The sequence below is a fragment of the Rhea pennata genome, chromosome 2 (assembly GCF_028389875.1).
Source record: "Rhea pennata isolate bPtePen1 chromosome 2, bPtePen1.pri, whole genome shotgun sequence".
Taxonomy (NCBI): domain Eukaryota; kingdom Metazoa; phylum Chordata; class Aves; order Rheiformes; family Rheidae; genus Rhea; species Rhea pennata.
This window is the reverse complement of record NC_084664.1, coordinates 109397539-109422381: the sequence shown is the minus strand read 5'-3', so window position 1 is coordinate 109422381 and position 24843 is coordinate 109397539. Positions and strand designations below refer to the sequence as shown.

General features: G+C 38.5%; 1 protein-coding gene across 1 annotated transcript in view; it reads right to left on the bottom strand.

Annotated features, from left to right (window-relative positions):
• PIEZO2 (piezo type mechanosensitive ion channel component 2) overlaps nucleotides 1-24843 on the bottom strand; it is a 304603-nt gene that overhangs the window by 56649 nt on the left and 223111 nt on the right. Inside the window, exons 18-28 of the mRNA XM_062570118.1 lie at nucleotides 20906-21132; nucleotides 17926-18086; nucleotides 16479-16655; nucleotides 16177-16302; nucleotides 14036-14236; nucleotides 12009-12213; nucleotides 11774-11875; nucleotides 11139-11304; nucleotides 3552-3795; nucleotides 2211-2307; nucleotides 885-1044 (exon numbers count right to left, since the gene is read on the bottom strand). Of these exons, the coding sequence (XP_062426102.1) occupies nucleotides 885-1044; nucleotides 2211-2307; nucleotides 3552-3795; nucleotides 11139-11304; nucleotides 11774-11875; nucleotides 12009-12213; nucleotides 14036-14236; nucleotides 16177-16302; nucleotides 16479-16655; nucleotides 17926-18086; nucleotides 20906-21132 (1866 nt within the window). The remainder of the gene's footprint in view (nucleotides 1-884; nucleotides 1045-2210; nucleotides 2308-3551; nucleotides 3796-11138; nucleotides 11305-11773; nucleotides 11876-12008; nucleotides 12214-14035; nucleotides 14237-16176; nucleotides 16303-16478; nucleotides 16656-17925; nucleotides 18087-20905; nucleotides 21133-24843) is intronic.

Genomic DNA, 24843 nt, shown 5'->3' with positions numbered 1-24843 from the left:
ATGGGACTGAAACACAGATCTTTTGTTAGCTCTATTATAGCAGGGAATTTTGTTCAGCATGGAAAGTGAAATATAACCCCTTTTTAAAGAAATTCTTGGGGGAAGAAGGAGAGGAAAGATAAAAAATACTTCCTTTCAGGAGAGGCAAGCCAAGTTTTGCCCCCAAACACAGACAACTGAAGCCAATGTGCTTTGTGCATATATTTCTCAGGGGAGGAAAAAAAATACCAAGATATATTTAATCTGACAAAAGTAAGTGCTTCAGAAATCTTCCTGAAATTAAAAACAGAATTTTGTTCCTGATCTGCCTTCTTAGTAAAAATCAGAAGAATGGTTGTGCTAGCTGTAACTCTGAGTGGATGCTTGTAGAAGAGCATAAGTAATGGAAACAGAGGGAGACCTCCCTGCCGTAGGCAGAGTTCAGTGGTCCGGCGCTCAGGGTGTCCACAAGCCACATGTCATAACTTTCCTGCTTTTCTCCTCAAGTCACATTTCTGGAGTCACAATTAGTAAGGCCCATTCTCTCAAACTCACTCTGATAGCAGAATGTTTTCTTTCCAAGACTTTGAAACTTTGGCATTAACTCTCATACATGTTGAGAGCATGCTGCCACACACATCAACTTTCCCAGCTTTTAATAAAGGCAATAAGACCAGCAGATGGTGTTTGGTAAGCAAGAGGGTTTGATTTTATATCAGATTCTCTAATAATGTGTTTTCTCACGTGTATCATGTCAGCTTTGGGTTTGTGATTATTATTTTAGCATGGGTTGTTTAATTTAATGTTAGACACCTAGACTCTTTTGGTACTATCATAAACAAACAAGCAAGATAGTAATGAGAGATTTGAGCTATTTAATTTAATTTTTTATAACTGAGTGTTACCTCGATGCTAGAATCTGTGACGCTTTTATATCAGCAACCACATGAAGGAAGTAGTAACTCATGAAGACTCTTCTTTGTAGCAACAAGAAAGCAAAACATATACTGTCCCAGATGATTCCTGCTTCACCACTAGGCAGTTTACAGTCTAGATTGCCACTTGCTGGAAAAAAACACCATCACCATAAGGACTGTTGTATTAAATATTCCTTTATCATGTTTAATCAATTAAATAAATTTAGCCTCCAAAGCATTTAATGAGGTCTTTTAATTTCATTTTTCTTAAGAAAATTGACATGCATTTCAATTTGAAGTACACTGCATTTTCTTTTACAGTAAGTTGGAAAGCTTCTAACAATGTGATCTCCCATGAAAACTGACAATTCACCAGAAGCGAATCACTTCGCAAATAAATTCCCTCTATTCTAAGAAGTATTTGAAAACAAAGATCAGGAATAAAGGATTTTTGGTTAGGCTGAAACACTTCATTTCTGCACTTTTTGGAATGGCATATTTCAGCTTTTCATTTCAAAGTGATTTTTTGTCTCTATTTTCTATTAACAGCAACAACATGACAAGGAAGTGTTTTATGTTTGTCAAAATAAAAATTTACAATTGACTGCCACCACCTAATATTTTTCTTTCTCCTCTCCACATCTCAGTTCACAGGAATCTTCAAATGTTTCTTTCCATTGCAGAAGAAAAAAAATATTTGAAACCACAAACTGCTTCCTCTGGGGTAGGAGGAGAGAGGCAAAGAGGAAATCCCGTTCCTCCTAGCTCTCCTAGGAAAGATTTTGGCTTTGGCTATTTATTTATTTATTTATTCTCTAAAAGACATTTGGGGATAACAGAAAATTAAACCTGGGCTTTGTGGAGCTAGACTATAAACCAGATGTCCGATGCTGTCCTATAGCAGGGAGTAGAAGGACCCAAGGAGCCAACTCTGGCTCAATGCTGGCTTTACAATCAAGGGAGCCACCCTAATAGGTCTGGGAGCTCCATGAGCTTCCAAGCCTGCTGTGGCCATCCTCTGAGTGCTCAGAAATCCCTGGCCAAGTCTCTGTTGTTCCTCTGGAGGTTCTGGATAATAGAAGAATAAAAGAAACATTGGGCACCATCTATCTGGCCATTCTGCATCCTTGCATTTCCTTTTTTTTCCCCTACTCCCCATTTCTCTATGAGGAGCAGACACAAAGACTTTATTTTCAGAAAAGGTATTATTTTCAAAGTAACAAATCAGGAGAGGGTACAACACACAAACAGCAGAAGATTTTCAAGGGATTCCCTACTTATAGAAAATTATGTAGAAAAATAAGCTTTACTTACGAATACGATAGCCTTTAACTGTACAGGCCAGGCTAAATGCCTGAATTAACCAGCAACTATTCTTAATCAATGATTCAATGTAGCCACACGCCCCTATCTGCAGAGTAAAACAATAGTTTCATATAACAAGGGACAACAGAAAAAAGACAAAAAATGTATTGCAACGCTTTATATTACATACAAATATTGTGATTCCCATTGGCTGCATTATATTTCATTAGTAAAACAGATAAAGAATAATAGAATAAAGATAAATAATAAAAGGATATGTTTCTTTATCAGTGACACATATCACCTCTAAATAGCAGGAATTTGTTCTTTTGATTGTCAGTGAGATAGCAGGTATGTAGAATTTTTTTGTGTGTTTTTGCAGAGAAAGTAACACATCTGCCATGTGATGCAATGTGACAGCTAGGCAACTTTTATAAATCACTGACTTAATCTTGCAAATATACATGGACAAGCTTAACTTAACACATGCGTAGCCTCACTGAATTCCCAAGCATAAAATGAAGCACATATGTAAGCATTTAGAACATTCACAAATTCAAACCACCCATAAATCAATTTTATTTCAGTACAGTGACTTATATAAATGTAAAAAGAAAAATGCCTGCTCTTTCAGTCCAGCACTAAAATATTCGAAGGTAAAAAGTGATTGCCAAGAATAAATCTAAATTTATCTTTCATAAAGTTTTAAATTACTGGCTTGTCTCAGTCACTTATCAGTGCCACTACAAGAATCTGCTCTAAACAGTTGATTAATGTAAGAAAATCTTTAATATTTTGCAGAAGTATTTAACAGTTAATTATGAATATATAATCACAAGGGTGAATTCATCTGACACTTACAGCTTTGAAGGAGCCTGGGATGCAGTTTGTAATTCTTTAGTCAATTTTCCTAACTATAGCATATATCATACAAAAACTGCACCTGCTATTAAGCTTTAAAATTGTAGTTTTAATTAAAAAGTTTAATTAAATGCACACTATTTATCTATGAATAACTAATCTTTCAGTTCTTACTCATTTCTCATTCCACTGAGATTTTCTCAGGCTTCTAAGAAGAGACTTAACGAGGCCCCCTCCAAATCTGGGCATTTTAAAATAGCTTGTGAGCTGTCACAGAGCTGGACTGAATACATAGCGCACACGTTCCTATAGCATGTACACATTGGCATTTTCTGGATATGCACTTGCAGTTTCTGAACTAAACCGGAGCCTACTTTGCACTAGCAGAAAGTTGTGGTCCTGAAAAAGGATGTTTAAAGACCACTCGAAGCGCTGTGCGCTCCTGCAATGAAACCACAGAAGTGCAGAGGAAAAGCAGCAGCGACTCACCGAGAGAATGTTCTTCATCGTAATCACAAAGACGTTGTAGGCAATCAGCCAGTCCCAGTAACGCAGAATGCTCCTGATGGGCTTCAGCAACAGGTCTCCACCAAAGAGAAGGAAATAGAAGCAGGCTACCAAGTAGCCCATACAGAATATACTGATCCTTGTGGTTCCCGTTATGAAGATTATAGTAAGCACAACCCAGAAGAGGTAACTAAATATTATCACCTTATACATATCTAAATAGGACCTGGAAGTAAAAGGAGAAAAAGTTACCAGTTTATGAGTACAACGCTTACTTTCCTCCATCAGTGCTACCAGCCGCTTTTTGCACCTACACTCTGTGTTCTGGTCCCACTTCAGCTTTTGGACACCTACTTAGAATTAACACTAAGGTCAGTGGGACTACCTCGCTCAAAGACCCAATTCTAGCTCATTCATAGTTGCTACAACCCGGTCAGAGCACTTTACAGTGAAGCCTCAAGTGATAAAATGGGGAAAAATATGTTATTGTCAAACTTCATGACAGGGTGATATTATCTGACAACACTACACATGTAAGCTAAAAGCTGTCTGAGATCATCTTTTAAGAAGTCCTGTTAATACCATAGCAAATCTATCTTCAAAAGCAAGCTACAGTACTCCACGGTAAACAATGATGTATTTATTGACAACTTCTAGGGAATTCAGTCTGGTTAAAAGCCCAGTTTTCAAAGACAGCAGCTAAAAATATCTTTCTCCAATGGAGATCAACTGTAAAAGTTTTGAGGGGCAAAAGGTTTCTACAGAATGGAAATTTGTTAAAATTTATTGAAACATTCGCCAGGAAGCTGCAAGACAGAACGAACCTGCCTGGCGTACAATGGGAAACAGAAAGAACCAAATTGGTGTTTTCAGACACTTCAGAATCCTAGCTTAATATTGACTCGGTGAGTTTTCAAATAAGAATATCTGCCAAAAGCAATATAGAACGCTAGATATAGCTAAACACTGCAAAATCAGCTAATTCTTAGTTTCCCTCAGTTTAGTGTTTTGATTCCAGATGTACTGTGTGTTCAGAGTCTGTTCACATAGGCTGTGAAACTAGATTTATCAGGAAACCAGGCAGGGAGACAACACTATAGGAGCATACTTACACTGAAGTCAAACAATATAAGGAGTAAATGAACTAAATGCACTGTATGAAGCCACATAAAAGGGCTCCTGCTGCTTGATGTCCTCAGGCTCAGAACTTTCCAGCAGGATATATTTGCAGTCCTACATTTATAGGCCTGTATTATACAGTTTGCCTTGTGAAGCCAACCACAGACTTTTAATGAAAAGTGACAAGAAAGCTCTTTTATGTTTATTTCCCACAGACATTAAAGAAATTTATGGACTGCTGCCTGTACAATCTAAAAATGTCATGATTTTAGTGATGCTACAGGTTTTGAGTAATACAACATTAAAAAGGCAATAAAGAAGGAGAAGGCATCAGTTGAACAGATCTTCAATAGCTTAATATGGACTAGAAATACTGCTCTCATCGTTTTCTTAAAAAAGCCCTATTACAGTGATATTCCATTAATAATAATTATTGATGTGTGGGATGTCTAGGAAGAGATCAGCTTTCTGACACTGTTCTTACAATTGCAGTATCTTTCTTGTCCTCCAGTAACAACAAAATCCATCAGCATCCTTTGAGAAAAGCTGAAAACAGAACTGAACTGATCATACAAACAGGAATATCTTAGAACTCTTAAACAGACAAGAACTCTGAACTGTAAAGACAGCTGGAGTTGACTGGATTCAAATTTTCCAGCAGATACACATGGCATTTGGTTGGGGTAGGGTCCAACAGCAAATATCACTCTTAGATTAAGACTTCCAGAAATTGGAGAGAATATGAAAAGACAATAATTTAGGTATTTTTTTCACTATAATGTTAACCAATAATTACACTCTTTGCAGTCATCTAAAATACTAAATACAACTGTTCTTCTCATTTTTAAAATATAACAGCGCTGGACATCCCTAAAACAAAGAACAGCAGACTAAGGTAAAAGGAAAAGTGATGGCAAGACAACTATGTCAAGCAACAAATGATGCAGTTGGTTCTTGGAGACATAAATCTTTCTGATTTTCAAAAATACAAAGTTACAAGTAAGACCATGCATGAAAATGATTCCCAAGGACTTCACTTCAAAGCTGATATCCTACAAAATGGTATTGAACAAATCATTCAGGGCACACCTGACCTATAAATATCATTGACCATCTGAGGCATGACTATGCTAGCTCAAGGACAGTGCCACACTAAACACAATGGCAGAACTACACAAGCAGTTTCAGGTACATGAAAATATTCCAGCAAACATACTTCCTGCAATTGTAGTATGCAAAACTCCTCTACCTGTCACAGTATGAAATCATCTTCCAAGCATCCCCCTAATTTTCATTAATTATTTAGAATAATATAGGCGGGTCAAATGCTGTAAGAACAGGAATAAAAATATGTCTTGGGGAATTCTCAGCATACTGCCTCTCCAAGCACAAGAGGAGGCAAGTGACTGGAAAATCCATGAGAAAATGCTATCAAAAAATCAGAGTTATACATAAGCAATTATGTTGACTTCGTACTGGGGTCCAGCTGCAGACACAGCTGAGTCACAGAATTTTGCCTTCTGTAGTGACAATGTTAGGTTTCTACAGTTCCTGTAAGATGAAGAATCTCTCTTCTTTCTATTTAACCCATAGAGTAAAATTGGGCAATCTGAAGAATATAATACAAATCACAAAAATTGAAATAAAGTATTGAAAGAAAATAGTCTTCAAAGATTAGCCAAATTCCATGTGGAAAAACGAAGAGTTGGGATGCGAAGAGTTTTGGTTCCTTCCTCTTGGAGTTTTTAATGTAACCATGGGGGACTGAAACATAAAGACACCTTGGCAGCTGAGGAGACCCTACGTATACATAGAGAGTTAGAGTGCTTACCCTCTGTTGGAAAACTTCTTAATAGGCAGAGAAAAAATGCTTAGTCTTCGATAGCATATGCTGTAATTTCATGGTTTCACTGTAGCCCATACAGATCCTTAGTTTAATGCTATATAAACCTTCCAAACCTCATCTTCTAAATGGTCTTTAAATCCACATCCAATCACAGAGAGGAGAGGCTGCCCTTGGGTTGTAGCATATTTCACAGTACACCACAAAATCTGAGATTCAGCTGCTTCCCAAGGGGACAGTCCCATTCCCATTCCCCTTCATCCCTTCAGATGTGTGCTCCTGCCCCTTCTTTGGCTCTTTGGCTCTAGCTCTTTGAACTGGTTTAAAGGAGTAAATTTGCACAAGCCTATTCATTCTGTGGGGAGGACAGAAATTTTCTGCCCATTCAGTCTATGAACCACCTTACTGCTGGGTGCGAGAAGCATAACACCTAGCTAGCAGAAATTGTGGGAGTGTAGCTGAAGGCAAGGAATACTGCCAGACTTCTGAGGAAGATTAGCCACTAGTTTACCAAAAGCATCAAACCCTTCTGATGCTCATCAACTTCATCAAACATTTACAAAGCTCAGTATCTAGTCTGATAACCAACAAATGCAAAACTTATACAGAAGTAACCTGAAAGGCGGACAAAAAAAGAAGAAAAATCCACACTGACAGGCAACTGTGTCATCAGCAGGACTCAATGATATTCTGGATAGTATTTTAGAAAAATTTACTGTACCACTTTATTCAAAAACAGGAAGAACAAAACCTGAAGTTCATTCCACCCATCCATCAGAACTATTGTAACCTCAGACAGCTGTTCGTATCAAGTGACCTGCTCTATGTACTAGGTGCATCAGATTGCTCTAGGTGTAGCTGTGCTCCCAGCAGGCTCAGAGGTGTGTTTGGCAGTGGACAATCTAGTGGCGCGACTTCTCTGTGTGCTGACACCGAGAGGCCCCAATGCTGGTGCCGATAATCCCTGTCACAGAGGTGTTTGTCCTCAGTCAGCTTTGAAGTTAAGGGGAAAAGTACGTTTTCACTAATGAGCGATTACAGCGTGGTCACAGTGACTGATCGCCCAGTGCTTCTTCACGTTGGCAGAGCTGTTGTTCTCTCTCTCTGTTTCCTTTCCTTATCAGCCATCTGACTTGCTTTGGATGTGGGTCACCACCATTGCATAACCGGGTGCAGATATTAAAGGAAACAGTCGGGTAATTCGCTGTTAATAATATTGCTGCCCTTAAGATGTAAGTAAGATTCCAAATTATTTCCCTATCAGAGTCTAGGAAAACATATGAAAGCTGCTTGGGAACTGAAATGAGAATTTTTCAGCATTAGGAACTGTGGGAAAGGATCATCCTCAGTGAAGTCACTTTAAATCCTATATAAAAGCTCCTACTTCTATTCTTAAGCTTTATTTTTGTTCTAAACTCTTCAGTTGTGCTCTCCCTTGGGGTTAAGCACATATCCCCGAGAAATCTGAGGGTGGAAAGACAAGATAATTTCAGCAAATCTCTTCCTTAGACTGCATTTATCATTGCTGATTTCATGCATTTCTCCAGGAAAACTAACCATTTGGAGACATGTTCATTTTCTGCCACTGTTTATATCTAATAAAAATCTTTTTAGCCTACTGAAACAGTGACTACACAGCATCTTGTTAAGGAAGAAGATGCATCAGAAGAGTGCTTGAGTCCACATCTGCCACTTGTTTTATATGGCTTCGAGTACACATTGGGCTTCTCAGAAAACACACAAACAATAATTACATTGACACTTTGTAATTTATGCATAACCAAGTTGTCTTCATTTGTTTTCTAGATCTTTCTGACTGACTTTTGGATAAATGCCATTTTTCATTTCACCTGCTTGGCTAGGAGTTGAACCAGGTTGCTTTCCAGGTGAAGAAATATTTAGACTATTTCACAACTTTTGGTGCAATGTGCAAGAAATATTTATAGCCAAAGGCCTTTCAGTTCCAAATTGTCTCGAATGGATGCCAGATACATATATTTTCTTCAGAGATACACCTTCCGTAGATTCTCCAGAACTTGAGAGTCCTTCTCTTTAAAGATTTATAATCTCCAATAAAAGATTGGAAGTTACCTTAAGAGACTCTCCAGCCACTGTCTGGTGTTTCTTTGAAGCAAATTAGGCATTTAAGACTTCACGTGGGCAGCACAGTATCTCAACACGATTTAGAGCCTGGGAAAATCTGTGCTGTGATGAAAGCAGTGAAGGGGACACTTCAGGGCTTGAAGACAGATCCCATTAAGAAGACAAGATCTGCTAAGCAGTTCACATTAAAGGCAGGTGTGTTTATACCTAGCCACACGCTCTGCAAGTATGTTCTCATTACAATTTCAGGAAGCTGCTACTTCACACAAAGGAAGGAGCTACAGATTACCTGCTGCAGCATCTACAAGAAAAGACACCATTAACAGGCATTTCTTATGTTTCTGAAATGAATGAATTTTTTGTTCATTTAAGGAAATTTTCAAACAAAAATGTCTCTGCTCTGTTTCCTTCTCTGCCTTATTCTTTTCATTCCCGTTCTCATTCACACAGTATAAAACTATCACTTGAAACAGCCACACAGATTTCTCTATTTGGTTGGAACAAGTACAAAAATATTACAGCTTGTTTGTTCAGTTGTCCATTACTAATGGAATTGATTTTCTGGGATTTTTTTTTTGTATCCTCTACTAACAATATTGCTAATGCCTAAACACAAGTTGTAAACTCCCAGCTAAATGCTGGCATATTGTTAATCATCTATACACTAGTCTGTTTTCTCACACCTGCCAAGCACTGTGTTTGAATGCACATGAAGCCACCAATGACTTCAAGCTGATGCATACCGTGCACATGAATCAAAAGACAGAACTTAACCCAAAGGATTGTGGAGAGGCAGCAGGCCAGTTCAGCTTGGACTTTGCTTTCTGTTATAAACCTGATTCTGATTCTCATCCAAAATCTTCAAAGGACATCCTTTGTGCTTCAAAATTTTCGTGATGGGCCATTTGGGTATATCTTCTGCAGACGACTAGAAATACCTACCAGATTCCAAGGAACTTTGAAAAGATGCCGAAAGAAACTGCTTAGAAAGCAGTGATTTTCTTTCTTCTTTTTCCCTCCTGAAGATAGCTGTCAAGAATAGCCTCATCACTAACGAGTTTTTTTCACAATGATTTTTTTCTGGACTAAGGTGGGAAAATATAATCTCTTGTTTCTGCCAGATCACCGGTGATGATCTTTCCCAGTGAGCAAGCATTTCAGAGTGCCTGGTGCAACTGCTGTATTAGTTTTTTGCTAACATGGATACCATAGCAGCAGCAACAAGAAAAACTCAGCCAATCTTATTGGCTTATTTCTCTTAGTTAAGCCCTATTTGGCAGATGTCTCTTGGAACACATTCCCACTTGATGGAGTATTTTGAAGAGAGGTTATGACTGCTTTCTCTCTGTTTATATTAGTGGATCTAGGGCATCCTGCCCACTGTGAAGATTGGAATATTGCACCCTGCAACCAGAATGAACTATAAATCTCTGGGAAAGTGAGTCAACTGAATGTGTTTCAGTGGTCTCTTCTTTAAAGTGATTTCAAGATACACTTGGCCACTATTTCTAACAGAAACAGAAGGATTAATGTAAGATCTTAAGAAGGGATTTTGGTGACAACACTTATCTGGTAAAAAAAAAAAAAAAAAAAAAAAAAAAAAAAAAAAAGCTTATTAACAAAATTTGAAAAAGAATTTGCTGGCCACTTTGTTATTTCTTTCACACTCAGACCTCTGTGGGTAACATGCGTTAGCTTTCAATACAAACATTTAGCTTTGCAAAACACAGTAGCTAATGAATTTTCCTCCTCCTGATAACTCTCATAACACTGCAGCAAAGAAGATTATGCACAGAACGAATCATAAGGGCTAAGCCAACCTGTTCTTGCTGAAATATGATCACATAGGAATAGCTTCATTGTTCAAAGACCAACTGGAGCAGACGGTCTCAGGCTCTGCCCTCCCTTTATGTTACTGAACTTCCTAAACAACCTTGTGTGTAATGTTGAGACAAGCCAATTGCCCTTCCAGGACACTTTCAAGTTTCTCAGCTCTAGATGGAATAGCAGAAAGGACATTCTCATAGAGTATTATTTTGATTTTACTTGGACAATAATGCAGCAGGATATGATGGACCACTTTTGTGGGATTAAACATCTAGATGGGCAAGTTCAGAATAGAGTGGTTTCTTGCTCACACGTGTGTGTTCTGGGGGAAGCCAAGGGAGTGATGAAGTCCACCACAGAAGCTGCCCCACAGCACATTTGTGGAAGGAATATGCACTTTCAGGCAAATTTCTCATTGAACATCCCTTTGGGGATGCACCACTTAAATGGCAGCACTTAGATCAGCCAGTGTTAGAAATGTTCTCTAGATTGTTTCCATCTGCCCTTTTCTAAGGAAGAGGCTAGCTGCTCAGAAACTATTTATCTTTTGTCTCATACAGCAGTAAAAAGTATGTTATGAGATAGGAACATATACAAATAGCAGCAGTAAAATCGGAAGCTGTGAGAATTACTTTCACACTATAGAACTTTTCCAAGTGTTTAAAATCCTGCTTTACCGGCAGTGAATGAAGTCAGGAACTGGATTATGCTGGCTAAATGATGATGCCTCAAGATTCATACAAATTTCCACATTGTCTCCAGCCATGATTCGTACTGCAGCTTTATTCTCATCTTCAAATGTTTGCCTTTGTAAGGATGCACACAGCAGCAACATGAAATCATCTAGGAGGATAAAGCAGTTGAATGAAAAATGCAGCCAGGTGTAGGGAGTGGTGCTGACATGTTATAATGTAATTACCTGGGTGTCTCCCACATTTTTAATCTATAAGACTGTGTTATTTTCACTCCATTTGACATCAGTCTGACATTTATTATTGCATTTAAATTTTTACCTGTCATCATCTTCTATGTTTTTTTTTATTGTGAAGGAAATCAGAAAAGGGAAAATAATTCATATTTTCTGATCCTGCTTCATTAAAAATGGAATAGCAAATTTAAAAACAGATGCAAAATTTACTAACGCTTTGGTATTTTTTACTATACACACAACTACACTTAGTATTCAGTGTCCCACAGAATATGTTAGCTTGCTCCTCAAGAGTAAATAAAAGGCTGGCTTCAATTTACACAGTACAGATGTATTAAGCAAAACACACATAAACACTTCACAACTATGTGCTAAAATACTTACAGACAAGGAAAACAGGATTTGGTTTCACAATGAAGTCTGGAAAGTATAACCACTTTATGATGTTGGAGTTGAAGTTGGCATTACCACTTCTCCATGGATAGTCTATATGAAGGAGGCACGCAAAAACGCAGTCAGTAGTTTATAACAATTACTTCATCCTTCTCTCCTGAATATTCCAGCACTTTTCTGTAAAAGCAAGCATCAATAATTATCCATAAAAGGAAAGTTTCCTTACCTTTACAAGGAGCAGGTGGAATGCCAATACAAAGGAAGTACTGGAATGTAATGATGCATGCCAGAAAACAGCAATACTTCGGCCAGATCTCTGCAATAGCTTTTCTTCTACGTCGATACAACACAGCAATCAACCAGAAGGCATGAATCATAGCATAGAAATCCATTCGTTGACCAATTACATTAACTGACAGAAGAAAACATGTCTGGATAAGAGATAAAGAAAAATAAGCAAAAGTCAATATACTATTGCTACTGATCGATCAGTATTGATAAACTATTCTGGATAGTAACAGAAATCTTAGAGACATGTTAGGTCTGAATGCAAGCCAGCTCTTTGCAAATCAATACACTAAAACAGTTTGCGTTGCTCCATTAGCAAACCCCCTGACCTCACCCCAACATCCCAAATTTTAGATGCTTTTCTATCAGTGTTAACTGTCTGAATACAGTAGGAAAGCAAGTTTCCATTACGTGAAACCTAAAGATACAAAATGGAGAGAGCACCGTTACAGTAGCCTATATGTGAAATGTTTAATTGTTGCCAAGCAAAGCACATATTACATTGCCATATATTTTGATAGTACTTACAGATGTGAAAAAGAAAAGGAACCATTAAGAATAACAACTAAAGCGTATCCTCATGTGGGAACCAGATGAAAAGAAAAAGGATTTAGACAATAAAACTTCCATTGGCTATAGACAAACTGAGTCAGTTGCTGTAAGGCAGCTTTAGTTCTCCATTTTTCTTAAAGCTCTTTATCCCAGAGCATTTCTGTTCTATGGTTCCACTTAGAGTACTTCCTTCACTCATTGCCATGAAGCATATTTTCAAACTTATCACACAATTCATAGTGAATAACTTATCCAATGGACTTCACTGTTTTACTCCTCTCTCTCCTCCAACAGACTAGGATGAGGTTAAATTTATATTCTGCAGGAAATAACTTGTTGGTTAATTTTAATTTTGACTCACTCCTTATTCTCAGATTGTCTGTGAACAGTTTACTGTTTATCAGTAACAAGGAGTGGTGGTGTTTAATTCTGACTACACACATAGGTAAAGAACATCATCATGATTAGATTTGGGGTGTTTTAGCCAAGGAGTTCAACACTTGCTTCCTGGAGATAACTTTTGAAATTTGTGAAAAATCACTGTTTCTACAGTTTTGAAAGTACACTTTATGTACCTCTGAACATACAGAGGAGATGAGAAAACAGATGAAGCATTTTTTTTTCCAGCACTCATTCAGCAATAGCTGCATATGTTATTTGAGCCTAACCCCCTCTACTTTTCATTAGGGCCACTGCTGCTGACACAACAGACAACCTTCTTACTTCTTAATAAGACCTTCTACTTAATAAGACAACTACCAGAGATTTAAGATATATGACAGAAAAAAAATCAGAAAAATCCCTTCACTTGTTTGTATTTGCCTCTTTCCTCATTCTCTGTGTGATGCTTATCTACTGAAAAGTTCTTTGGAGAAAGATCCTTATCTTACACCAGTGGCACAAAGCAGCAATAATCTCCCCTGGAGCTCTTGCTCCTGCAGACTGCTAACCATTATAGCAACAGGCATGTGCAGCCAGAGGCAAGAGTGGTTTAGAAATGCTTAAATAGAGACAGTGGCCTGGTAGCTCCAGCTTTCTTCTTCTGCTCCTGTAATACTTCGTTTACTTGCTTGTGTGTGTGTGCACACGCGCATGTGTGTGCACGCACAGATGTGCATGGGAGGGCATTCCTCAATTCTGCCCCTTGCCTCGCCTGCTACCACTTCCGTTGAGTTAAAAACTAGCAGGTCTGGTCAATGGAAAACAGTAGTAAAAGAAAACAAACAAGGTATGAAAAGAAAGCTGGGAGGAAAACCACTACTAGCAGAAAGATGGTAACTGTGGCAAGATCTGACATGGGTGATGGCTATGAAACATCCAGCTGTCAAACATAGCTCAAGCTAGTATCCAAAAACCATACAACCTAAAAGTTTGGAATGATGGTCTAACTAAAATTAGTATATTATGATTTACCTCCAAGCCAAACTTGTAGAAGAAGTAGTTTATGAAATACTTGACACAGTTTACCAGTCCATCATCCAGATGTGCTCTTGTAATATCATGGAAAATGGTTTTAGTCACAGGTGCAGTAAGATTATTTCGGCATCTATAGTACTCTTGATGACGGTAAATTGTAACTTCAAAGGCCAGAATAGCCAGCATCAGTAAATTATTCTATGGGAGATACAACCAGAATAGCAATAAAAATCAAAATCACAAGAAGGTATAAAACATTCTGATAATCACAATCCAATGAATATTCAAATGGATGTTACCATTGAAGGCTTTTGTACTCCAGTTGCACTGGGACTTACTTACATCTACCAACTTCGAAACCAAAAGTGCAGTTCCCTCCACTTGTGAGATTTTGAGGAAATGTACGGACATTCAGAAGATATGTTTAAAGACATTCATTAAAAAATACTACAAACAAGCTATGCAAAGGAAGGGAAGTGAAAATTCATTAACACACCCATGTGCCTTTAAATTTCATGGCTGAAGATATCATGCTTTGCTTTGCAGGGATGCCAGGCTACAAGCATCCACAAAGCACGCACACATCAGTTGCAGGAACTCACTGATAAGCACTAACACCCTAAAACTGCAAGTACCCTTGACAGTGCAAATATATCCTACATACCCTTTTAAATTAACAATGACTGGTTTAACTACCAGTCCTGACTCAGACAGAGTTCAGTCTGTCCTAACACCAGGTTGACTACAATGCAGTCTTGAACCCCTCTGTGATGAGCTTTTTCTCTAGGGAGACCTGCTCTGTGTTCCATGAAAGAGAGGTGTTCACCAGCTCCAAAAGTCGGTTCAAAAGACCAGCCCTCATAATTTTCCTCAAGGAAGCCACAGCTGAAGCTGAAGTGCCAACTCTAGATCTCTCTTCACTGAGAAATATTTGGGACAAGAAAGTCCTGAAACAGATGCTTCTGGATTTTTTTGACAAGTTATTTTTGTTTGTTGTCCCTGGGCTTCCCAATCTTGCTCGAGAAGGATTTACACAATCCATCATGGATATATTCTTCACTTCAACAGTGCAGATATTTTGAATGGCTACCTTTAAAGGGACATAACAGAAAGTTGTAGCTTGGGGACTTCAGGTCTAGCATAGGACAAATTCTTCTAGATAGAGGGAACATTTTCTTTGCTATTAAGTCAATGAAAATGAATCTAGAATAATTTCTAATGCCAAAATATTATCTATTTACAACTGCAAAGCTGCTAGCATCAAGCCAAACATCACTAGGCAACTTGACTCTCCATGCAGAACTTGTGCCAGCAACTCATCTCCATGTATATTCTTGGGGAGGTGCATGGCATGACTAGGGTTTAATAAAGTATTTTGAATTTATTGGCAAATAAAGCTTGGCAGATCTGCCCTCCACAAACAAAACACACAAAAGCAAGTCATTAGGAAAAAGATGAGGAATAATCCTACAGTTAGACCAAAACTTACGGTTGTTCAATCAACAACTTTCTGATTACATTGAATAAAGAATACGCAGTTTCTTTAAACCAAGAGGAGTCATGCAAGATATCCTCTGGGAGTTGACATTTTTATTTTAAATAGGTTTTTTAAATCAAAACAAGAACAATAAAATATTGCTCATGGGCATTAAGCAAAAACAGGAAAAAATATACATCAATTTGCTAGTGTCTGAATTAATTATTTGCTTACTTCATTACATTTTCTAAATTTTGGCTGCAGAACAAGCACTTAAAAAAACAACTTATAGCAGATACTATCACTCAAGGCAATTATTCTGATTCAGTCCTTTGGTCTCTGAAAGCTCTGTACCTCCTTATGACTTACAGCTCTTAAACATAACATTCTTAAAGTACTTTTAACAGATGTAGAGTCAGAAAGCCATACTTCTACGTGCAGTTTATCTCAGTTGATACATAGGACCTCCTGAAACACAGCTGGAAATGTTGTACATAATACATGCAGCGCTCTGCTCTTTCTGCTCTCTCTTCCCCTCCATACTTCCCTATTATCCATGGCTTGCATCAGGTATTTTGTGTGGCAGATGACATATTTCAAAGGCATTCCTAATTTCATCACAAGTAAGAAAATATCTCAATACAGATAATTAAAAAGTTACCCTTAAGTACACAAGCAGGGGATAAGATTTCCTCAATCCAACCCACTCTGCAGGATCAACTGGCCCACTGTACAGGACTGAAGTTTTCAGTTCTTCTAAATTGACTGCAGTTTCATTCTCTCCAGGCTAAAAGGAAAATGCAATGGTTTATAAAAAAAAATTCTTTGAAGTTGCTTGGGGTGGCAAGGATAGTCAGCAAAAATACATCAGGTGTATCTCAGTTTTCAATACTTGATATGCTTCCTTTGTTCCTCTTTACTGAAGGCAGCAGTCAAATCCTTTTAGTATTTACTTGTACTCACCAGTGTACAGTTACTGGAAAAAGTGCTGGGATCAATAGACGTGAGCTGGTACAACATTTTGCAGACAATAATCACACATGTCCAAACAGTGCAGATACTGGATGCCAATGGGCGAAACTGAGCATATGGCAAAGCAAGAGCCCAGGCAATTAAAAACACAAAGTTAAACAGAGACACCTGAAAACACAAAAACAGGATGGAGAGAAATTACATGGAGTAGCAAGAGAACTGAGAACATCTGACCTCTTCCATAATCATTCAAAATAAATCACTCATAACAAATGGACATAGAGAAACTGTGAGAAAAATGCTGAAAAAAACATGCACAACAATACTCACGATAATACAGACAGAAAGTGGTCAGTGAAGAAGGGAAAACTTACTAGTCAGTTTAGGAAGAACATTATCTCCTAAATAATATTAACCCTATTAGATCCACAAAACTACATACTCACCCTAACCATAGCATGTGAAATACAAGGAACTGCAAGCTGGTTCTCCTGCTTTAGTACACATGAAACAAGGAAGAGATGGCATGGATTCATGTGTCTATGGAACTTGCCTTCATCCTTTTGACTTTTTTTCCCCAGGGATATGAGAAAAAGGACTTTGATTTTGCTATTTAGTGAATCTGATTCTACACAGTTCAAGAAATGGATATTCTGGAAGGAGAACTTACACTAGTTGCACAAAGGCACAGCTAGATATGTTGCTCCATTTTCTTAACGTGTATTTCCATGTTCCTGTTTCTTCAGCATCAGATCTAGTGAAAGTAATTCTCCTGGATGATCATTCCCAACCCTTTTCTACACCCTCCAACCCTGGATGATGTCTACACATTGCTTGTGTAGCTATTCTAAAGGAGATCAGTGAAATAACCAGATTGAAAAAAACCTAGAACAGAAAACGTTTTTGGCGGAAAAGGTGTCTGGGAGAGAAATAATTTTTTTTCTCCCCAAAGTTCATCTGCTTGTTAATTTCTAAATCTGGACATTTCACTGACCTGATTCAGAATCCAGACATACAAATATCTGACCCTGAACAGCTGAAGGAGATAGGAAAGAGTGAGATAACAACTACATGGATGTGGGGTAGGAAGGGGAGAACAACTCAAACAGATTTAGTGATGTGAAATGCCATGTGCTGTGAAATAGCTGCTGGCTGGAGAGAGAAGGAGGGAAGAGATTACATCACTGAGTCCAAAGAATTAATCTAACAAAACCTTAATATCTGGATAGAGAGGGAGGGCTGAGAACATCTGGGGAGGAAGAATATCTCTGTGGGAGGAAGATGTCAGGGCAGGTCCCCAGCTACTGACAAGCCCTGCTGGATCCCACGACTTCAGAAAGGTCTGACATGAAGAAATAGGACTCTCCCTAGGCTTGGGACAACTGACTCTGACAAGCCGCCACCACAGGCAAGATTTTGACAGTGGGTGTTTACTTGCCTCTTTCACTGTGACCCAGATGATATAAGAGGAAACGATTTTGATGATATGCAGCTCCAAAAGCCACCACACAAACACTTGCATCTTATGAAAATACTCCAGGAATTTCAAAAACAGCACTGTAAGGCGGTCGATCACCAGATGCCACTTGTTCTTTAAGTCTGCAGAGATGGTCAAGCATTGGGAGGAGAAAAACAGAAGGTTTCTGTAAAAAAGGAATGCTTCAACAGGCAACAACAAGCTTCCTATGTCTGCTCTTTTAGCCTTAAAATAAGGCATGAAGAGATTAAACCCATGGTTCAGTGGTTAACCAAGCCAAAATGGGGTTGAGGCCCAGTCTGCTGTGGTGGTCTCCCTTCTGTCTCACATGCAGCAAAAAGCTCCCCCACTTCAGGAGTGTTGGTAGCAACTTGCCTTGCCAATTCTGCTTTTATTCCTCTCTAACAGAGGCCTTTTTGGGCTCCATTTTCCTCTAGAGTCTTCAGTTAGACCTAGAGCTCAGACTCACCAGCCCACAATTTGACATGTGGAAGATACAGACCCAGCCTGTTTTCAGAAAGCGCAAAATACTATTTAGGAGCTTTTCAGCCAGTTTGGAAGAGATCACTGCCCACTACAAGTGAGATTCTTATCACATGGCTTTAGATGGCTATACTGTAGAGGTCTAAATTTGTCAGCATCGTTTACCACCTGCACACCCCTGGAGTGCAATTTATGCCATCCCAAGATAGACATCTAAAGTAGTTAAGACAAATTGCAGTCCACAAAAGCCTATTTCTTTCAGCTGGAAAGGGAGCTCCAGCCAATTAAGATCACTGATTTGGTGACTGAAGCTGGGTGAATGTATCCTTTAAAAGTCATCCTCCCAGAAAATAACCCAAGGTGCAAAAATGTGTCTGTTAGCTACGTGTATATAGGATTACACATATGCTGAACTGTGCTAAGCGCAGTCTCTGCTTGTGGGCTGGCTGGAAAGTCTCATACATATTTGCATGAAGCCTTCACACTGTATTAGATGTTTCAAAATATTTTGGAGACTAGGAAGGATTTTATATGCTGTGAGAATATTCTGATAGATAATATGGAAACATCAGAAATGGAAACATTTAAGAATGACACTCAACATAGCACTGTCTAATCTGGCAAAAATGCAAAGGAGTGATTGCCTGTGCATCGCACGTGCACTTTTGTGTGAAAAAGCTGACGTTCGAATCAAAGTCCAATCAAACTGACCATCAAATTCCAAATTCTAGATATTTTTCTTCTGTCCCTTTTTCCTAGGAACTTAGAAAATCCTAATAAAAAATACTAAGTGGTGTAAAGTGGTGTAAACAAAGTGCTGTAAATTCCAGGAGCTTAACAAATTAATTAACCAATAGAACTCCATTCCTACGGGAGTGCTTTTATAAGCATAACAGGTATATTTTAGGAGAGTATTTATAGCAAGAATTAGATGTTACCCTTCACTCTATCACAGTACTTGTTTAAATTTGCATTGTGCAAGGTACATCCGGACAGAGCCAATTAAGTGGGGCAGGACTAGGAAGTACTGTAGAAGGCTCTGCCTGCATGTCTAGCATAATATAGAGAAAAAGGCCCTATAATCACAGGGGATAAAATAGAGGCCTAAGTGCTTTCATTGAAAAATTGCACCTTACTTCATGACAAAACCTGCACACACAAACATATTAGCAAATCCAGCTTCTTGGTCAGCTAATTATGTAATTAATAAATTATAATTGCATGCATATATAGCCTAAAGATGGATCACACATTTACAAGCAGTGTCTCTTGCTGTTGCCAAGGCCCTCTCATGGCACAGCAGAGAAAAGGCCCCAGGGAGGAGGCCACAGCTCCCCATTTCCCTGCATGGGTCTCTCACTGTACTGGGCAACCTTCAACAGCTGGCCTTGGCCCCCAAACCCATCTGGCATGTAGGGATAGCCAGAGTGCAACAAACTCTCCTCAGAGATAACAAGAGAGCTGCCAAGAGAGATTTCCATGGACCACAAATGTCTCTTTGAGGGGGGATTTCCCAGGCAGCAAAGAGGAATAGGTTCAGCTCAGCTCCCCAGGGGCAGCCAAGTCATAGAATCATAGAACCATAGAATCAGTAAGGCTGGAAGGGACTTCTGGAGATCATCTAGTCCAACCTCCCTGCTCAAGCAGGGTCACCTAGAGCATGTTAGACAGGGTTGCATCCAGGCGGAAAGTCAGATGAGCTGCCACTTTGCCTTGATGATGACCCTGTCCCTACTTCTGCATCACAGTCCGACGTTTGTTGGCATGAGCAGCCAAGCCCCTGGTAAGGCTACTTCCAAGCAGTTCAATTTCCTTGGGAGTCAAATGCTCCTTGCTGGTTTTCCTTCATGGCTCATGTTCCTAACTGAATTATGGAGATAATTCCTGTTAGGAGCTCATGCTAGAAGTATCAAAAAGGACAAACTCAGCCTCACCTACATCTGCCTTTAGGCATTTTTATGTTCATTTGACATCAATTACACATTCAGAAGTGAAAAATATGACACTAATGTGCACATGAATAATGAAGCAAAGCTATTTGGAACTTCTAGAGTGAGGTGCCCTGAAAGCATACAATGTCAGAGATTAAAAATGTACATGTATTATCCTTATTTTAAATAGATTTCACTCTGAAGGAGTTCCTAGGATTTGGGGTAACCTTCTACTAACGCATCCTACACAACCTATAAGAATTCCCTCCTAAGAAAGAGGGTTTTGTTTTCATTTTCCAAGCACCTTATAGATAACAGTATGATTTCTCCCTAGAAAAAATTGCACACTGTTGAATAATTGACAAGTAGCCATCTGCTCAACTGAGCAGATGTCTTTTGGCAAAGACATGCAAAATTAGAAGGGAAAGGTGTCAAATGAAGCAAGTAAGGATGATAAAGAATGAACTGCCTGTTGCCATTGTTAAATAAGGATGAGGAAGGCAAAACTAGCAATTTTCAGAGCGTACCTGTAGTTTCTTCTTCCTCTGATTCATCTTCATCATCATCTTCCTTCTCCTTGTCTTCCTCATCTTCTTCTTTTCCTTTTTCATCCCTCCCTTTCCCTCCCTCCCCATCTGTCTCTTCCATTCTTTTCTCACCAGCCTCTTCTAGCATTTTATCCTCTTCCTTTTCATTGCTGGCTCTTAAATTCATCATAGTTATATCAGGCAGGCTTCCATCTTGATGTACCAGTCTGTTGGTGAATAGCAGCATGTCAGCATACTCAGCAGTAATGACATGATAGGTTTTTTTTTCTTTTTCAAGACGTATAATTAGAAAAAATAAACAAACTTGCTCATGGAAAATGCCTTAGAAGTGGAAAAGTTAATGATTCTGGTACTTTCTGCAAACACACACTGCAAGTTGAGTTGGAATGTATTAGTAACTACTTCTCACTCAGATACTAATGGTTAGTCAGTAATGAGTGGTATTGACACTTAAACTTGACATTTTCCTCATTGAAGAAAATGGTCAGAGTTTAAGATATAGAAGCATGAAACGACATTGTTTAAGAGCAAACATTTCATGACTTCACAGGGGACTTACTCATTTTGGTGGTTTGGTATTTTTTTCTTGAGGCTGCTCATAGTAATTGGAATAGAAAGAAAAAGGGAGATGAGAACAGAGGGGTTGGTTACAGAAGAAGGTCATCGATAAATACGCTACATAACAAGCAACAAAGCATTCTCCTACTCCATCTGCAGAAGCCCTCTGATGCCAAGAACATGCCATCATGACATTCACGGGGCGCTTCTGTAAAGGACCACAGGACTGCAGCACAGATGGAAAGGGAGTAATCTATTTACACCAGTGCTAAATCAGGTCAATATTGCCCCACGCTGTCAAAAAGACAGCTCAAGTATCACCATAAGTATCTGATGGAGTATTGTACATATATTTTCATCTTCTTCCAATTGGGAGATGCAACTGGGAAGCCAAGGAATTTGCAAGTATTCTTCTGGTTTTGGTTTGTGACCAAACTACAGGAAAAATTCTGTAGCTGGGGATTCAGTTTACTCTATCATCTCTTTCTTTGTTAGTGCCATTCATTCTCTGTCTTTCCTATACTTCACAAAGATTCTTCCTTAAATTTAGAACTGGCCCTCACTAAATCTATTAGCACTTTTCAGACTGCCAAAACTGAGATACAACAATTTTAACACAGAAATGGTAATATTCTGTTGTCATGACTGCAATTCTTCTCAGGGATTTCCAATATTAATTTTGCCTTTATTGAGAAAAGAGAGGTTATCATATCTTCTAATACACAAATGGTTTCAGAATACTATGAAAGTCATCAATTTACATATTTTTTTTCCAAACTGTGTTGTTTTTCATATATATAAACTGATATTTATGAAGAGACTATTCTTAATCAGTAGCTTAATCAGTAGCTTAAATACCAGCAACTTCATGGACACAGAGCCTGCACCCTGGATGTGAATTATGCTGATCTTCCCACACTGATTCAAGCTCCTAGATGAGAAGGGACAGAATCACATCCTGTATTTGCAGAACACTTGCCTTTCCTAATTGACAGATCCTATGTATTCTGCCGAGCCATAGTCTTATTTAGTCTTACTTACTGCCATAGTATTTAAGTAGGACTTCTTATAATAAAATCTTTCTTTTGCAAGCCCTTATCTGTGTGATTAGGCCACTAAATACTTAGTTACGCTATCAAAATTGCTACATGCAGCATTTATTAGACTATTTCTGGACTAATGCTAACTTTAATATGCTACAGTATTATCTTAAGGCTTTGTTTTCATGATGTGAAATTCTGGCTTATTACCATTTAGGCATGAAATTCTGCAAATTTTAACTAAGATTTTTGCAACTCAAGAAACTAAAAATTTGGTTGATCATTAAGAATGAGCAGCACAGACTAAGTGGTTAATGACAAAGTCAAACAATTAAAAAAAAATCCCAGTGTTTGTAAGTTGCAATTTCTTCATGTTGGAAACTGGAGTGCCTCAAAATGAAGGAAAAGCTATAGAAATTTGACTAAACATTCCTGAAGTAGTCATACCATAACAATTGCCAAAAATGTAGAAAAGGTGGCTTAAAAATGGAATTTTTATAAAACAGTCAAGCCCAAAATAATCTCACTGAATAAATTCATCCATGACAATGATTACCTAAATCCCTGATTGTGGATTGGGCTATGAACCTGAATGTCCAATAATCTGAAATCTTGTATTCTAGACTCTATTTGCCTTGTCCACTAAAATTAAGATATTTTGTCCAATATACTTTATTTTCAGAGGTAAACAAGCATATATACTATCAGAACATTCAAATTTCAGTAAAAAGACTAAACAACAGTAATCACTAAAATGACTAACTTTGCATATCTGTGTAGAACTCTTAAAATATACCAATAGCAGAGTCAAGTATAAATATGAGAGAGAATGAATTTTCAGTTCAGTTCAGATCTTACAGAGAGAGATCCCCAACTAATATAAATGATCAGGGCCCTTTGCAAAGGCAAGGGCCCATGAAATAGGAGTATCCATGCATAGGTGTAATTCACTGATTTTAGTGAGATATCTTCCCAAGTGACTTTCATGAGGGAGAAATCTACATTCACACTGGTGTAAATCAAGGATATATTGACTTACCTCAGTGCACTGGACAGAAACACAGTGACTCAACAGGATTTTATATGGGAAGACTTATCTTTATCTTATCCATATAACTCCCATTCAGCTCCATGAGGTATTGGGGTTATAAACGAGGGCACATGCAAAACATACCTGACAAAGCCTCAATATGACCTTCGTTTTCAGTATGTCAGTGCTTAGTTATATTGACATAGTAGGTTTAAGCACAAGAATGTGCTCAGGAGATCCAAGGCTAAATAAAAAGCCTTGCCCCTTTTTTTAAAAGTTAGTCTATTTAGAATCTTTCTTCCTAGGCTTCCACATTCCTGAGGTTGCTTTTCCTTTCTTTTCTCAATTATAATATTGCATGATTTCACGTAATAGAGAACAGAACTATCAGGATATAAAAACTGCACTGAGAATTTAGTACAGCTAAGACAAGTTACCTATACAGGCTTCACAGATGCTAGTCAGATGTAACTTAAAGTCAGAAGGCACATACTGGTTGGAAATTATCAGTGATAACACAAAAAGTCTTGTCTCTGATACTTAGGAAGAGAAATAACTAAACATTTGATTAAGAATGCAGACAGCAGGCCCTGAAGGTATAGGAGCTAATGGTTCTAAGTGAGTCTGTTAGTTGTCCTAAAATAATTAAAAAGGTTATCAACAAAGAAAAGTGTTCTAGTATATCTAGCTGTAGGCATCAAAACCATTTCAGTCATACTAAAATCACACATGTGCCCTAGGTCCCTGCTGGTACCCTGCTACTTTAATTTATTTGTAATTTGCTAGAGCAGATTAATTAATAATAACCTATTGGCTCCATTATGAAGCATCTTTTACCGCTGGTAAATTTTTTGCAGTTGGCTTATGTATTTCTTGAAATTTACTGCCTCTAAGTTATTTCTCAGGTATCTGTCACTCAGTTTCTTGCTCTGTAGGGTGTTTTTGACCTGTTTGTCCCATGTACGCAGCATGCAAGAAGCAAGCCAAGCGTGCAGTGCTGTGGAGTTACTGGCAGAGCCTTGAGCTACCTTGCAGCCACATCTGTGCTCAGTCCTGTCTGCCCCGACCCTAAGCCTGACAAGTGGACTGACTCTCTGCCTTCATCTAGGACCTGCCTTATCACCACGAACCTGCTGGGAGCTCACCATGCTCTGGGGGCTCCTGCTACTGCTTTCAGACCTGACCCTGACCCTCTCGGGCTGGCTCTGGCTCCTGAACCCTGGTGGGTGAGGGCCCTCCCCAGCCATGCTCCTTAGCTATCACCTGCCCTTACCACCTCCAACTTCTTC